The following is an 18,184-nucleotide window of genomic DNA, read 5'->3' as shown; positions in this document are numbered from 1 at the left end:
GTAGTCGTGGATCGTTTAGGCATGAACCCGTGTTGATCATTGGAAAGCTGGTGCTTGAAGAACGAATTAATGGGATCCAAGATAACCAATTCAAAGAATTTGGCTATCGCGCATAGAGCTGAAATTCCGCGGTAGTTGTTAACATCTCTCTTGTCACCCTTCTTGTGAACAGGAAACATGTAGGCTTCCTTCCACAGTGAGGGAAAGATTCCAACATCCAGCGATGATTGGAAAATAAGCCGAATAGGAGACAGCAAAAGTGGCATAAAACGCTTCAAAAAAGTCGCAGGTATACCATCCGGGCCCATAGATGTAGAGTTTTTCAGCTTAGCTGTCGCTTTCGATATGGATGCATCGTCGATTATGATACCGTTAAACGAAGAACCAATAGGCAATATATTTCTCACTGCTCTAACCAGTTGCTCAGGAGAAATGGATCCAGTTGTAAAAATGCTAGAGAACTTCTCGGCAAATAGATCACAAATTTCGGGATCAGAGTTCACTGTGTTGCTGTTCACGAACATGTGAGACGGAAGCCCTGATTCTCTCCGCTGATTTTTCACATGCTTCCAAAAAGATTTCGGACTGCTCTTGAAATTCTGTTGTAACCGATTAATATAACTCTGGTAGCAACGCTTACTGGCTTTCTTATAGGCAGAATTCAATTTGCGATATATGTATGTCCTTAGTGTAGAGGGACTTGTGCTTGTTGTAGTTGCGTAGTGCGCGCTGCTTGGCCGTCTTAAGTCTCCGAAGACTCCCGGTAACCCAGGGGGTCCGTAGATTGGTAGCCGTGCTGCGTTTCGGCACATGACGATCGATGATATAATTCAGGATGTTCGCAAACGTCTCAGCAGCTGTATTGGGATTAGAGAAATCGAGCTCAGCCTCCCAATCCACGGATTGCAGGACGAGGGATATAGCTTCGAAGTCAACGTTCTTAAAATCGTGATAGAAGGAAGCGATTTTCTCTTCTGAGCCGTGTGTTTTAGTGATATCGAGTGAAATCACTAAGGCTGGATGATGCGGGACAGTTTTAACAAGAGGAGCAGGAGCAGATTCAATCGCCGGATTCTTGATCTCTTCGTTCACGAAGCAGAGATCAAGCATACGGCCGTTTTCGTTTTCAATTTTGTTGATCTGTCGAAGAGTCGCGATACTCAAGGAGTCTAGGAAGATGTTGGAGGATGCCGAGAATGAAGAACGAGCAGGATCCGAAAATAAAAAGCCGCTTGGGGAGGAGCACCATTTCAAACCAGGTAGATTGAAGTCACCGATGATGAGTATGTCGTCTGCCGGAGAGCAAATCGAGCTTACTTTAGAGAGGCAGAGTGAAAAAGATTCAGCTAAAGCCAGGTCTCCAGAATGATTTTCATATTTCATTGAAATCAGTACAATTAGAACACCTGGCACCTCTGATGTAAAATTAACATACATTCTTCTTGTGAAAGTTTTTCTTGTGTAATTTTAGCGAAAACGGGAATGTTTGAAGGAATACTGAACTATCAGTATAATTTTCAGTACCCTAGAAAGACAGTAAAATGGAAGGATCTACGCTTATGAGTTTGGATGAAACTTTCCAGAGGAACTTTCCTGTTTTAAATTTTTTATTTTTATGAAGCAACTGCGCAATTTCGACTCCTACGCTACAAGTGTTTGTACGTTTGTACGTCTCGGTGGTCGAGTGGTTAGCGTGGTAAAACGGTAATCGCTGGTTCACTGATGGCATGAGTTCGATTCCCATCTCGGTACTGGGTGTTAAATGTTAATCTTAAGTTGTCCACGTCATTTATTCAGTCTGTAAAGCCTTAATTGGCCAAGACGGTGTATGTCTTTTAACAAGTGGCAAATCTTCTAAAAAAATCTTTTAACGCGCTCGCCTACGAGTATGTGGTTAATATGATGAACCGAAAAACATTTTTCAAACTGTAAAATTAGAAACAAGTTTAAAGTGACATTTTTTTTCAAAAAAAAAAAAATTATAATAAAGATATTGATTTCCTTGTCTGTTACTCAGGCAGCGTTTTAATTTACTCATTTTTTTTTCTAGCGTTGGTCAATATCCGGTGTAAATTTTAACTACTGTTGAGTGAGATTTATTTACAATTATAACAAAATAGTCCCGTTCAAATAGGAGAGCCTAAACCATATGAAAACACAGCAAAGTGACAGGCTGTTCGACGGAAAGGACGATTCTGGAGCTGTATCAGGTGACAATACTAATTAATGATTCAATTCTCGAACCTGCATGAGTAAGGTTGCCAGATTGCCTGGTTTGTACAGGTTTGCCCGGATATTTAGTATGAAACTTTGTCAATAGTCCGGTCCGTCCCGGTTATCGGATTTCATTGAAAGAGCCCGGATTTTGCCCAAATTTAATCTTATTTTTACTCTCGAATTAATAAAAAAAAACTAATTGTGTAGTAAAAATTTTTACTTATGCGTCCAGAATGAAATTTTTTGAGCGAGTTTCATAAAAATAATCATGGAAGGTTTTTTGGAAGCCTAAAGTACGATTTAAAATCTGCTGACGAATGACGATGGACAAATTTTTTACCAAGTATTTTTTTCTTAATTATTGGTGAGTAACTCCTGGATTTTGACCAAAGTTGCCCGGATATTGCCCGTATTTTTGGTCAAAAATTTCGTAATCAAATGTCCGGACTTTGCCAGATTTTTGATAAAATAGCCCGGATTTGTCCGGCCCGGATACGATCTGAAAAAAAAATCTGGCTACCTTATGGAACCACCTTAGGAAACCACTACCTGTTGCGACTAGGCTTTTTTTCTCCTTTTTTCTCAGGGAATCTGTTGTGAATTTTTAGACCACGGACGATTCCTATTCAACGAAAATTAATAACTTTTGGAGCATACTGAAAAGTTGGAAAAAGTTAAAAAAATTAAAAATACCTGAACATATTAAGTATAACTTTGAAAAGCAAATTTTCTGTAGTAGCCTGAGGTCTAAAACTAATTTATCATAACACTTACGTTTAATGTCAAAATTTTGTAATTTCGCGGAAGCTACGTAGAATTATTGTTTAATATGAGGCGCGTAGAGCCAAAAGGGTATAAGCGCATAAAAGCAGATTCCGAAAAACAGACTTTTACGTTTTTTGTGTTAGGCCATTTTTCATTAATTTTTCGAATTTTTTTTTTCTTTCTAACGTTAAAGTATGTTAATAAAATTGTAAAAATCTGAAAAATCATCAAATGCAGTTTGAAATTTGAAAAAAACTGTTTGGCATTATTAACTACAAAAAGGTTGTTTTTGCACTTATACCCTTTTGCATATGAAGGCCTTATATGCAAGGTTGCCGAAAAAAAATTCTGCGTTTTTGAGAAAAAAAAAATTCTTACAATCTGTGATTTTACCCAAAAATTCGGTGATGGTTTTCTGTGATGCCTTTTCCTTTAATTTCATTGAAAGTTGATGAGAAATTGTTCCTCTTTTACATTTTAGTTGTGAAAAATCAATTAACATAATAAATTTTATCATACTTTTCTAATTCAACGAGTGAAATTAATATTTTATGTTGACCAAAAAAGTTTTAATTTTTGAAATCCATTCAAAATTGAAAAAAATTGTGATTTTTGTGAATATTTCAAAATTATGTGTTCTGTGACACCGATTCTGTGATAAAAATTCGCACAAAATTCTGGGAAATTACAGATTTTTCTGTGATTTCAGCAACCTTTCTTATATAATAGAATCATGCTCTGGAATAAAAACTTTGGGCGCTGAAATTGTTCCTTACTCTGTAAGAAGACGCTATGCCACTGTATCCTTAATAAGTTATTTTTTGTCATAACTTCAACCATCTGACGGTCTACAGGTATTGTGTGAAACTAAGTATACAAATTAGAACTAAAAGCATACAAATTAGAACTAAAAAGTGAGTTTTGCAGTTTTGCTAGAACAAATGGCGCCAACTTTCCATACAAGCTTGAGGCTCTTTGAGCGACCCCTTAGATTTAACCAAATGAGCTGAAAATGACATAGGGCTTCCCTGACAAACCAAAAAACGTAGTTGGGGTCTCATTTTAAGTTAAATTTGGTATTATTTTAATAACCAAGTTTGAAAATTTGTACTCCCATTTTTGCTGTGTCCTTATGTCGAATTTGGCTGTTATGGCGTGATAGCAAAATTTGTTATAATTTTGCCAAAAGGTTCGCTCGGAAAACTATTGAAAAGTATTTTTAAGAAACAGCACGCTGAGAAGGTCTGTATAAGATTTCTGGCTTTTACTTTTAACGTGATACATTTTAAAGAGCCACAATGCAAAGTTTATGAATTTACATGAACTAATTTATCGCAAGGCTCAATAGCATTTTTATTCGGTCGTGAAAAATTTCTTTGACTGACCAAGCAGTTGCATTGAGCTCCCCCTGACACAAGCGATGAAGTTTTCAAACATTCAAAAAATAGTTTTATTTTTACCGAAAATTGCAGATAATGCAGATGTTAATATTAAAAAGAAGGTGGCTCCAGAGAGTAATGGTTACCGTTTGTCAGGTAAACAGTCATGCTAAAACTGCTTTGTTTCGTCATAAAAAATGTGAAAAAATGACAGCTTACTTCTGAATTTCTGAGAAAAAAAATGTTCTGAAACAAAACCAGTAGAAGTTGATTTGTTACTGAAACCATTTTCTGAAGTATTGAACATAGTTTAATCAGCGTACCGATTAAATATTGGAAAAAAACCGGTTATTGAAGAAAAGTAAATTGCACCTCACTTTATATGCTGTTAAAAGTAATGTGGATTCATTGACAATGGAACAGTGAACAAGATGGATTTCACTCGCCGAATGTGCTTTGACGTCAATTAACGTTGATTGCCAGCTAGGATAAAATAGTCACAATTTCTTAAAATCTTAAAAGTGTGTTCAACATAGACTGTCTGAAGAATAAAAATATGTTACAAAGTTCTACAAGAGAATTGTGCCAATGTTACACTAATTACTGAGAATTATAAAAATTTCCAATTTTACCAATGCTGAAAAGTCAAAAAGTTCAATGCAATCTGTTTGACTTACGACCGATTATATAAACAGAAGTTCGGGTTTAGATGAGGCTTCTAAAGTTCATATAAGTTATTTGAAAACATTGAATAGGGAAGAGGCAGCTTTCATAAACCGTGTTGTACAATTTTGAGTAGTAATGTCTTCGCTGTTTTTGAAAGAATCCAAATACAGTATTGGAGTCTATGTTGTCGTTGCCTATGACTGTTTGCCAAGGTACATTCTACTGTGGTTAACTGTTTGCCAAGGTACTTCATATGGTTAACAATACTTATTGATAATCATAACGAAAATTTTGAAGATGAAGGTAAATTTAAACTACCGTAGACTTTTGGTCAATTCTTAAAGTGAAAACGATTCCTTTATCGAAAAAAAAGAACAAGTACTCACCTGATGAAATCTAATAAACTCCCGCACCCGCAGCATTTGCGTGTGATACCGGGCCGTGCCGGAATAGAGCCGCTGAATGATGGCCGAAACGTTACCGAAGATGCTGGCGTACATGAGAGCTAATTTCGGCATGGTTGTTTGGGCGTTGTCGGTAGGTTTTTGATTAATTCGATGCCAAGACGGGGGAGACGGAGAAGAAAATATAAATTCGTTAGCGGACTTGGGGCAATCACTGTTGTTTGACTCTAATCTAGGGGGAGTCACGATTAATTGAGTTCGGATATTAAACGAGGAGGATGGTAGTTGGTATACAATAATTTTTTTTTTCGGTAGGAAGTCGTAAAAGGAAGTATGGGATGGGGAAATTACTGCTGTTTTGGTATCTGGACTTGGGACAGGACCTTGGCTGCACCAGGAATCACGTTTTACAGCTCCATAAAAGGTCATTCCGATACTTACATCCAACGAGCATCACGCATATCGTGAATATTTTCTCGGCGTCCGTATTCGGTGCCACGTTGCCAAATCCGACCGACGTTAGTGAGGTAAAGGTGAAGTACAGTGCGGTCACATATCGTGACTGTTGAAGTTTCGGTGACATTTGTATTTGTTTTTGTTGACCATGGTACCGGATTTTCCAGTCATAAGCCGGAGTTGATGGGCGTTGTTTTTTCAATCAACAGCCGGATGCGTCCATTGGGAAAGGTTTAAATCCATCAACACAAAATCCCCCGGCAGGACACCCAACAAGGAGCAACAGGGTCGCAAAATCGTGCCGCAGAAAAATGGTTGAGCGAAAAAAAAAACGACAACGAGAAAAGAAATCGATCCATGAAAACTATATGTTGCACGAAGTTATGAATATTTATGAGCGCTGGCCACCGGCAAACATGCCCGGGAGCAATATCCAGAGAGAAGTCGGAACGCCTTTCGCCCTCTGTTAATATGTTTGGGTATTAATATACGACTGCTGCTGCTGTTTCTGTTAGCTGGTAAATACAAGAGAACTGGTCCCAGGAGAATAATTTTTAACACAGTTTTTCCCACAACAAGCAAGGTAGAGCAACAAAGCGTTGAATGTTAATAATTTTTCATGACGGACTCGTAAACACGTCCACCTCTTTGGTTTTTTTTCCACTGCTGCCACTACTACTGCTGCCACGTAGAAGCTAGATGCTATCCGTTCCGTTTTCAGCCACTCTTGTCACGCAAAGTAACTTCTAGTCCTACCTCTGGCAAATAGTTTTTATAGTTAAAAGGATAGAACTGTGGTTCACTTTCGAAATAGAGAGTACCATAAGCTTTTGTAGTAAGGAACATATTCTTCTTGAAGGCACATAAATTGAAGAAAAGATAAATTCTAAGGTTCATTATAAAGATTGGTGCGGCAGAGGGTTCTCTCGGAAATTTAATTAATATATTAATTATTAATTTTTTAGTTATTTTACATAAATTGCCTAAATTATAAAATAAATTAAAAAAAAGTTTAAAAATTATTTTTCTCTACTAATTTTTGATTATTCATTTTTAAGATTTTTACATAAATTGCGCTAAATTGAAGCTTAAAAATGTACAGATTCATTATTTGAAGCTTTTATTTCTATTGAAATTTGCCAGTCTGAAAAGAAATACATAAATGAAATAAAAAATCAACATCAGAATTATGGTTATGGGTTCATGATTGAGGGCCTTGAACCAAATTTTTATCTAAAATCTACATTCGGAAACCGGTTTTTTTTGTAAATCTCAGGAAACAGATTTAAAATTTAAATTCCGAAACAGAAATTATGAATTTAGGTTAGAAATTCAGATTCAAAATTACAATTCAAAATTCTAATTCTGATTCAGCTCTTAAATGAGTTCCATAATCAAAATACATTTTTTATCATGTCTTTATCGATAAGTAATTCAAATTAACAGATATTGCTGGCTTATAATTCGGATTGATTCATTTTTTTAACTGAATTCCGCTGAAAATTACAAAAATCAAGTACAGTTTTAGATTATTTTGCAAGTTTTGTCTTATGAAAAACTCTGGTTTTTAATTGAAAAAAAGCATCCACAGAAAATGATTTTTAATTGGAAGTATTTGATGAAAGAAAAAAAAAACAAGAGTAATTTCTAAGAGAAATTGCAGGTAATTTCGTATGTTTTTGGCGTATTGTTCAACATTATTAAGCAATTTTTTCAAGAGCCAAATAATACACTAAAATCTCAAGCTAGGATCGAGTTTGCATGAATCCGATTTAAACCGCAAAATGTTAATCTACATTTTACTATAACTTTCGAAAATTAGATTTATTTTCATTGATGGTTAAAATCTATGAATTTTTTCAAAAGTTTAATAAATTCAGCTTATTATATTTGAAAATAGTATAAGTTTTTCTTACAAATTGAAAGAAAATGGCAAAAGTTTGGCTAGGCCCGGCGCACAAAGGGAAACGATGTAAAAAGGTGATCAAAATTGTTTACGCCAAAACGGAGCGTTTTAGACCCATAGTGTCTTCGGGACATTTTACCTACATTCAAAGTACTTTAAAATGAGCTTTTGATAAAAATGATTAAATCACCTAGCAGTGAGATAGAAATTTTTTTTTGTATTTTTCATTTTAGAGCACTTATGTCTTTGGCAAGTTTTTAGATTGTAAAAAATGTAGCAATTTTGTTGAAAACGTCAACATCGTAGAAGCTAACCCAAAAAAGTTAGAAGGGTTCAAAATAAAAAAATATTTCTTATCAAAATTTTCAGTATTTTAACGACATCTTTCCAGGCCGAGCTTATTCGAGCAAGATATGTTTGAAAGAGTTTTGAGTCACTTAAAATCGAACAGTTTTGTGGAACACACTTAATAAAAATATTTAGACTGAAACGAGTTAGATCGGAAAAACTAAGAAAAAATAGCTGTTTTCGAACACCTGTATCTTTCTAGTTCGGTTGAATTCGGTTCATTTTTTGGTTGCATTTGAATCAGGCAGGTTTCAACGTTATAAAAACATGGAGTTTATAACGTTAAGTTGTTTATTTTGTAGCTTTATAAGTGATTAAAGTTAGCTATTTTTAAGGAATCTGTCTGTGGTAATAGAAAACAATATTTTTAATTTTATTTAAATCATGTATTATTTGAAAACAAATGTCAAAGATAAAAATATGTAACGAACCACCCCCCATCTCCCTGCCCAGTTTGTAATTTCAATTGAATTCACAAAAATTTTCTAAGTTATATTTTTGTTGTTATTTTAAAATCAGGTTATCCAGAAAAAAAAAATGAAAATATTAGGTTTTCTCTCATCTTTTACTAAAAATAAACAAGGATCGTGTGCAATATTGATTTAAAAAACAGAATTCAAAATTTATAAGTAAATAAGTAGTACGGATATTCTTCAAATAATATTAGTTTTCATAGAATGTTTATGCCGTGAAATACAAAACTAAAACTGAAATATAGAGTGACTTATGAACAGCTGTTCTGATGTCCAAAATTTTTTATCAATTTGTCAAAACCTACCTTAAAATTTAAAAATCATCTGACTTACCCAGTGTTCTTTGCAAAACCTTTTGAAAACTGCTCAAAATTATTTACATTAAAAAATGTGGCTTCTAAACTCAAATACAAACTAATAGAGGATCAAATACTTTGGAATAAAGCCAACTTCAGTTTAGTTATTTGCTGTTGCGATGTTAAACTTATTTAGTTAGTGTTTTATAAAAATCTTATCCTTAAATCGATATTCGGCTCTTTATGAATTTTCCCAAAAAAAGTTATTCGGTTTAGGTACTTTTGTTGCGTGAATTGCCTGTTATATTGTTTAAATCTTGATTGTTGAAATTTCAATACCGTAATTGACAATCCTTACCAATTTTAATTTCGAGGCCTACGGTGTTAGATATTTATTTATTTTATTTTATTTTTTTTAACACTTAAAAGATTCCCAATTCTCTTAAGAGTCATTTTCAATGTAGACAGAATTCTTTGTGAAATTTTTTATTTGAATGAAATGCTGAAATTTATAAAGGATAAAAATTACAATTGAATTATTAAGGATGAAAGCCTTACTTGAAAAAAAAGAAAATTTTGTGCAATCCAAAATCAAACCAATAATCTGTTGAAGAAGATTGCCATTGAAATTAAATTTAATGTGGCAGTCTTCTTTAACATAAAGAGTAAGGGTTTTTAAAACAATGAATTTTTCCATCAAATCAAAACTTTCTGCAACATTCAACGTTTAAAGTGGGTACGTCTTTGATACTGTGAATCATGCATTAAATCTGACGTCAAGTTTAAGTAAACAATAAAAACCCAAACCGGAAAAAAATGTATGAAACATCATTTTCAGATGCACCTGGATGTGCAATATGCGGTTACAAAGATCTTGACAAGACAAGACAAGACAAGAAAAGTCACTAAGATGGGAGGAAAAAGTTATGAAACACAAAGGATGCACAGAAACCTCCTATTGCATGTTGAGTAGATTCGAACATTGGCTCGTTAGCTATATATTTATGCTTCTTTTTTCTTGAAATTTTTCTCTTCATAACTTTTCCTTCTATGGAAGATTCTCTAAGCCTCAAAGTGACCAAAGTTGCCGAAAAAAATTCTGTGTTTTTAGCTTAAAAATTCTGACTCTCTGTGATTTTTCCTATCAATTCTGTGATGGATTTCTGTGCTGTTATTTCCTTTAATTTTATTGAAAATTCATGTTAAAATTGGGAGTTTGTTTACATTTACGTTGGATAAAATCAATTTAAACTACCCTATCATACTTTTTTTTTATTTGAAAGTAAAGTATCTAGATTTTAATTTTGGAAATTCTGTGAAATCTGTGAGTATTTTAAAATTCTGTGTTCTGTGACACAGATTCTGTGATAAAAATTTGCTTAAAATTCTGTGAAACTACAGATTTCGGCAACCTTGACAGGGACCTTCCCTTGTATCGTCGAGATCTTTTGAACAGGTAACTGAAACATAAAATCAATGATGTTATTACATCTTTAAAATGATATTATTATTTCCCTATAAGAAGTAACAAGGAATGAAGATTTTCGCTATTTCTTCAATAACAAAAAATTCAATAATGGATACCAAAAACATCTTTTGAATTGAAGTGCTATTCAAGCTTTTTCCTTCTAAACTTGAATGAAAGATGGTTAATTTCATATTTTATTATTAATATTGTTTTTTAAATTGTTATTCTGCTGTGTGTAGAATTTTTTTTTTCATTTTTTAAATTTTTTTTTGAAATTTGCTTTTTTTTATTTTAAAACTATTATTTTAAATTAAAAAAAAATTGTTTTGTTATGTTCAATTTCATTTTCATGTTCTTTTTTGTTTCTTTTTAATTTTTTTGTAATTTAAAAAAATATTTGTTTCCATTTTTGTTATTTTCAACAATTTGTTCTACTACTTTCCTTTCGATATCCAATTGTTTTTAAATTCATTAATTTATTTTTTATTTTTTTCAAATTTATTTTCTTTTTCAATGTTTTTTATAAATTTTTTTAAATTTTTTTTCAGTTTTTTCAATTTTTTTTCATTTCTTAAAATTATTTTCATTTTAGTTTTTTTTTATATTTTAACTTAATTTTTTTGATAATTTATTTTTTTTGTATTTTTTTTTTGCAATTTTTTCAACAATCGAATGGTTTTTTTTTATTTTGTTGAAATTTCTGTTTTTTTCTTTTAAATGTTTCATGTTCTTTTAGATTATTGATTTTTAAATTTTGTAAGGATTTTTTTTCTTTTTTTTTGTTTCGATTATAGTCGTTTTAACATCTTTACGGCATTCGCAACTTAAATCAACGATGTAGTTGGCGGATAGTCATTGAAAAACTTCTCCGCTACAACTGTGATCGATGTTTACTCTTAGGCTCGAACTCACGAACATCGGCTAGGAAGCAATGGACTTGCCTACTGAGCTATATCATAAGCCCTTATTAAGATTTTTTTCTAATTAATTTTTTTTTCTTCCTTTTTTATGTTTTTAGCTATATTTAATTTTTTTAAATTTTTTTTAAGTTTCTCTAACTTTTTTTTTAATTTTATAAATTTTATTTTTTTTTAATTTCTCGCTTTGTTTTTTTTTTAATTTTTAACATTAAAAAAAAAAATTAAATTTATTTGTATATTTTGTTGTAATATTTTTTAGATTCTATTAAACATGTTTTTATTTTTTTTTTAATTTTGTTGATTTAATAAAAATATTTAAAAATTAATTTCTTAATTAACAATACTAGCTTACAAAATTTTAAAAAAAATCGCAAACTTTATTAATCGATCAATATTTTTAATGTGGAATCGGGCGCTGAATCCGAAAATGAAATTAAAAAAAAAAACCCAGTAGAACAGTTTTTGAGTTATGCTCCAAATATGAAATTTTGGAAAAATAAAAAAAGTACTTGAACTTAGATTCAAATATCTCGAACTGCGAAAAATTAATTTGAAATCTCTTTTTTGTATATTAGAGGTGAATAAATTTGCTTTCAATCACCCGAACTTTATTTTTATGTACGATCAAGAGTATTGATTATATTAGTGACTTTATGATAGAAAAAAATTATAAAAAACGTTTTTTTAGAGATAATTTTGTTTCAGCGATAGTTTTAGACTTGATGGTAACATTTAGAAAATCCGATTTTCTATTGGTTTTAAATGTCAGTTATTATTTTTAAAAATCGGTAGAAAATTGAAGAAGTTATGGTTACTTTACCATAGCAGTAATTTTCGCATTTTTTAATAAACTTAGGTATTTTTTTTACGCGGTTTAATTTTGCTCTGTTTTTCTAACACGGCTTCTTTTTACGCGGTTTTTTGCCATGGATATGATTTTTCTACACGACTCTCGTGAATCAACACGTTCTTTGAGCGAAAATATTTCAAGTCCTTTACGTTAACGACGGAATTCATACCGCGTAAAAAAAAAAACTTAGTGTAATTTAACGAATCGCAGTGTACTAATCATAGTATAGGAAGAATTAAACGTAGTAAATCTCACTCGCTCTAAGTCAAAATTTATTTTTAGCTTACCCGAAGGTCACATGCCAAATTTCAGATAGGTCTGACCATGGGGAGGGGTTGCTGGAGCTTCAAACGTGAATAGAATTTTAAGATATTTAGCTCGGGAGGAACAAAAAATACTGGTTTTTCACAAATAACATTTTTCTTCACAAGCCGATCGCTTTTTAGTAAAAAGCAATTTTTTTACGAACAATTTTCTTTAAGTCTAAATTGAGACAAATATTTCACTCGAAGATTGCAAAATATCCACTTGAAATCTTGGTTTTGAACTGACATTTTAATAGAAAATCAGATTTTTAAATGTTACCATCAAGTCTAAAACTATTGCTGAATCAAAATTACCTCCAAAAATAAACGTTTTTTATATTTTTTTTTCTATCATAAAGTCACTAATATAATCAATACTCTTGATAATACGTAAAAATAAAGTTCGGGTGATCGAAAGCAAGTACTTTTTTTATTTTTACAAATTTTCATATTTGGAGCATTACTCAAAAACTGTTCTACTGAGGTTTTTTTGAATTTCATTTTCGGATTAAGCGCCCGATTTCAGATTAAAAATGATATTCAGTTTACTTAGTTCAAAAATGCTGTAAACTAGTGTAATCAAATAGTATTAGATTTGATTTGAATTTCATTTATTTGGAAGGGTGCCGTGCGCTATACCGATTAAGCACCCTTAAATAGTATTAGAAAATAATATTTTTTTTATCATGTAAATAATAGAAAAAAGGTCACCAAAACATACCCCTCCCTTTATCTGAGGATTTTTTTTCCGTTTGCTCTGATAGATATAATAATATTTTTTGATCACAATAATATAATTTTCAGTGTTTTTTTTTACTTCAAAGTTATTGATATAGTTTGTAAATTAAATTAAATTCATACGTATTTTCAATATCTAGAGAATATTTTTCCAAATATGAAAAAAATTAACCAACCCGAGTTTTTGTTTCATATCCAGATTCGTTATTCTTACTTTGTTATTTTTGAATCTTCCATAGGAAAATTTTTCAAGAATTAAGAATCTGAATATATAACATAAACTCAAAGTGGTTACTAAGTTTTTTTTTTACATATTCGGGAAAACATTCTCTAAATATTGAAAATGAGTTTCAAAAATTATAAATCAAATTTTGAATGAAATCAAAATCCAATTTTAAACGACGATTTCAAATAATGCTTTTATTTTAATTTTTATGATGACTCGAACTTCGAACCGAAAATCAAGAATCCTAAAATGGATACAGAATCCGAATTATGAAAACACAAAGTGTTTTTACTTTTGTACTTTAACGTTTTATAAATTAGGCTATAGTTATTATAAAAAATATTTTTTTTTTCTCCTCATTTTACATTACAAAACAGTTTCTGAAGATGGTTGAAATAAAGCAGTAAACCGAAACGTAAAAAACAAGCAAATCTTTTTTCTAAACATCACCGAACAACATCAACGAGAACCCAAAGACCATCTCGTTTTTTTTATATGAAACCAGAACCTCTGGAATGACTTAAATCTTATTTAGAATTTTAACTACAGAAATGAATTATTATCAATATTGAGAAAATTTTGAAAAACTGTAGTTGAATTCTGAGCCTGGGATTAGTTTTTAATGTTTGACAAAAGTTCTGAGTCAAGATTGTTACTCTCGAAGAACCTTACTTCACCATCACAATTTTAATCAGAATTTAAATTTTATTGTGTAGAATAGGGTAACCCCGCTTGCTTTTGAGGGACCTTCAAACCCCCCCCACTCGTTCTTACGGCCATGATATCTACTCAGAAATGTAGAAAATTAATTGCTGAAACCGGATTGAAATCGAATCAACTTCGTTCCAATCCATAATAAGGATATGAATTTTTCACCTGCAAACCCGTAACTTTTTTTTGTGCTATCGCCTATCGATCGCCAGAAGTGATCGAAATCAAATTTGACCCGCTTCCATCGTGAGCAGTATGATACAAATTCCTCTAGTTTACCAGCACCAGCAACAACAGCAGCAGTCTAGGAACTCCCAAATTCCATCAAAGGTTATTAAAGCTCGGATTTTTTCCCAACCCAACCCAACCCAACTCAACTTGACTTACCTTTATCGACGGACCTCCACCGGTGTTATTCGGATAGTAGTACTCCTGGGTGGCCTCAGCTAGTGCGTCCAGCCATCCGATTTTGTTTTTCATAAACGGTCGTTCGGCATTTCCTATCGCATACCTGAGTAAGTGGAAGAAAAGGGAAAAACCCCCGAGACGGAAAAACCAAAACATCGCACCATAAACGAATTTGGACCAAGTTTGTGAGGTGCAAGAACGGAATCGTTGGAGGGAAGAAGAAAATAAAAGGAAAAAATTAAATATTAGTTTGAAACTCTTTTTTCCACCAACTCACAGCAGAAACAACACGATGAAGAAGGAAACAACACTGTGTGAGTGTTTTGAGATAAAAAAGAGAGAGCGTAGAGCGTAGAGGCAGAGATTTTCCGTGTGAAACTTTTCTGTCACCTGTATAATTCATTTTCCCCCTCACATTGGTTTACCTGTTCGGCCTAAAGTGAAAAAAATGTCAGCGTTTTTTTTTTATTTTGCTGACATGTTGGCACGGCACAGTACTACCTACTCTGAAGAGGCTTAAAGGCATGAAAAAATTGTCGGAGGCTCTAAGTTAAAATGTGTCGAGGGAAGAAAGCTGAAAGCCAAGTAGTTAGTAACCCTTGCTCTGATGGTGCGTTTAGCAGATGAAATAGTAGCTTTTGTCACACAACGATGGAAAGTCATAACTTACGGTCTGGCTCGGAGAAAAGTTTTAGAACCAACTTGGGTTCCACCGCGGCGTTGCCTGATGGATTATTACCTTTCGTGTTTGTCTACAGTTTGCGGGCCCAAACGATGAATGCAGGCAGCTTTCTGATGAAACTTTAACCAGGTGAAGTCCCTAGTTTGGTTGTTTGGGTTTAAGATTAATGGTATTCAACTGGTTTCGAGATAAGCCGGTAGCAACTAAGAAATTTGAGGGTTTTGTTTAAGATTATTACTTTTTAAATCGAATTACGACAATTTTAACAATTTTGACAATTTTGACAATTTTGACAATTTTGACAATTTTGACAATTTTGTCAATTTTGTCAATTTTGACAATTTTGACAATTTTGACAATTTTGAAAATTTTGACAATTTTGACAATTTTGACAATTTTGACAATTTTGACAATTTTGACAATTTTGACAATTTTGACAATTTTGACAATTTTGAAAATTTTGACAATTTTGACAATTTTGACAATTTTGACAATTTTGACAATTTTGACAATTTTGACAATTTTGACAATTTTGACAATTTTGACAATTTTGACAGTTTTGACAATTTTGACAATTTTGACAATTTTGACAATTTTGACAATTTTGACAATTTTGACAATTTTGACAATTTTGACAATTTTGACAATTTTGACAATTTTGACAATTTTGACAATTTTGACAATTTTGACAATTTTGACAATTTTGACAATTTTGACAATTTTGACAATTTTGACAATTTTGACAATTTTGACAATTTTGACAATTTTGACAATTTTGACAATTTTGACAATTTTGACAATTTTGACAATTTTGACAATTTTGACAATTTTGACAATTTTGACAATTTTGACAATTTTGACAATTTTGACAATTTTGACAATTTTGACAATTTTGACAATTTTGACAATTTTGACAATTTTGACAATTTTGACAATTTTGACAATTTTGACAATTTTGACAATTTTGACAATTTTGACAATTTTGACAATTTTGACAATTTTGACAATTTTGACAATTTTGACAATTTTGACAATTTTGACAATTTTGACAATTTTGACAATTTTGACAATTTTGACAATTTTGACAATTTTGATAATTTTGACAATTTTGACAATTTTGACAATTTTGACAATTTTGACAATTTTTACAATTTTTACAATTTTGACAATTTTGACAATTTTGACAATTTTGACAATTTTGACAATTTTGACAATTTTGACAATTTTGACAATTTGACAATTGTGACAATTTTGAGAATTTTGACAATTTTGACAACTTTGACAATTTTGACAATTTTGACAATTTTGACAATTTTGACAATTTTGACAATTTTGACAATTTTGACAATTTTGACAATTTTGACAATTTTGACAATTTTGACAATTTTGACAATTTTGACAATTTTGACAATTTTGACAATTTTGACAATTTTGACAATTTTGACAATTTTGACAATTTTGACAATTTTGACAATTTTGACAATTTTGACAATTTTGACAATTTTGACAATTTTGACAATTTTGACAATTTTGACAATTTTGACAATTTTGACAATTTTGACAATTTTGACAATTTTGACAATTTTGACAATTTTGATAATTTTGACAATTTTGACAATTTTGACAATTTTGACAATTTTTACAATTTTTACAATTTTGACAATTTTTACAATTTTTACAATTTTGACAATTTTGACAATTTTGACAATTTTGACAATTTTGACAATTTTGACAATTTTGACAATTTTGATAATTTTAACAATTTTGACAATTTTGACAATTTTGACAATTTTGACAATTTTGACAATTTTGACAATTTTTACAATTTTGACAATTTTGACAATTTTGACAATTTTGACAATTTTGACAATTTTGACAATTTTGACAATTTTGACAATTTTGACAATTTTGACAATTTTGACAATTTTGACAATTTTGACAATTTTGACAATTTTGACAATTTTGACAATTTTGACAATTTTGACAATTTTGACAATTTTGACAATTTTGACAATTTTGACAATTTTGACAATTTTGACAATTTTGACAATTTTGACAATTTTTACAATTTTAACAATTTTGACAATTTTAACAATTTTGACAATTTTGACAATTTTGACAATTTTGACAATTTTGACAATTTTGACAATTTTGACAATTTTGACAATTTTGACAATTTTGACAATTTTGACAATTTTGACAATTTTGACAACACATAAGCACTATGACTGGTGCTTCTAATAATGGAAAGCTCAAGTTCAACCGTACTATAATACTCCAATGATTTGTTGGAGTTGTTTGGAGTACAAACACACGTTCTAACTGTTCACATACTGGATCATCTTTCGCTAACGTCGTCAGTCACAATTTATCCACAGAAATGCAACAAAAGGATGCCATTATCGCTAAACTGCAGAAAGACGTAGCTGCTTTATATAATCAGCAGGCACAGTTCCAAAAATTGCAGGCAGACTACACAAGGCTCGAGGGACTTTACAATTCAGCAATTCAATACAACGCGGCAATGAACCCACCAACATCCAGTCCACAGCAAATTAGAACTCCAAGTAATGAAAAACTTAGCCAAATAAATAAAGAAGGAAAAAACAATCGAATACAAATCTTGAACTTGATATAGAACTCCAAGTCTTGAACCATCTAACTAACAGCAAAAGGACCTCTACCTCTCCTATCGAACTCGGAAATCAAAAACGCAAAACCTTCAGCCCACGTTCTGACCGTAGAAGTCGCTCCTCCACCCGTAATTACTACCAGGATCTTAGCGTTTCCTCGGACTCAACGGAAGAAGACATTTAACCCTGGAAAACATGCGTGATCGGATCGATACGTTGAGAATATGAATATGGATTCAAAAATTTCACCAGATAAAATGGCTACGAACAAGGACTCTGTAAACGGAATTGAAGAGTTTGTCACATGTCACAAACAATAATCGCCGTCGAATA

General features: G+C 31.6%; 1 protein-coding gene across 13 annotated transcripts in view; it reads right to left on the bottom strand.

Moving 5' to 3' along the window:
- Nucleotides 1–18,184, bottom strand: part of LOC129757875 (potassium voltage-gated channel subfamily H member 7-like) — a 505,815-nt gene that overhangs the window by 31,656 nt on the left and 455,975 nt on the right. For all 13 annotated transcript variants that reach the window (XM_055755238.1, XM_055755232.1, XM_055755237.1 and 10 more), the window contains 3 exons: nucleotides 14,516–14,639; nucleotides 5,873–5,993; nucleotides 5,414–5,532 (listed from right to left, as the gene is read on the bottom strand). In XM_055755238.1, the coding sequence (XP_055611213.1) occupies nucleotides 5,414–5,532; nucleotides 5,873–5,993; nucleotides 14,516–14,639 (364 nt within the window). The remainder of the gene's footprint in view (nucleotides 1–5,413; nucleotides 5,533–5,872; nucleotides 5,994–14,515; nucleotides 14,640–18,184) is intronic.

This window comes from Uranotaenia lowii, chromosome 3 (genome assembly GCF_029784155.1).
Source record: "Uranotaenia lowii strain MFRU-FL chromosome 3, ASM2978415v1, whole genome shotgun sequence".
Taxonomy (NCBI): Eukaryota; Metazoa; Arthropoda; class Insecta; order Diptera; family Culicidae; genus Uranotaenia; species Uranotaenia lowii.
The sequence above is the reverse complement of the archived record's forward strand: the minus strand, read 5'-3'. Positions and strand labels throughout refer to the sequence as shown.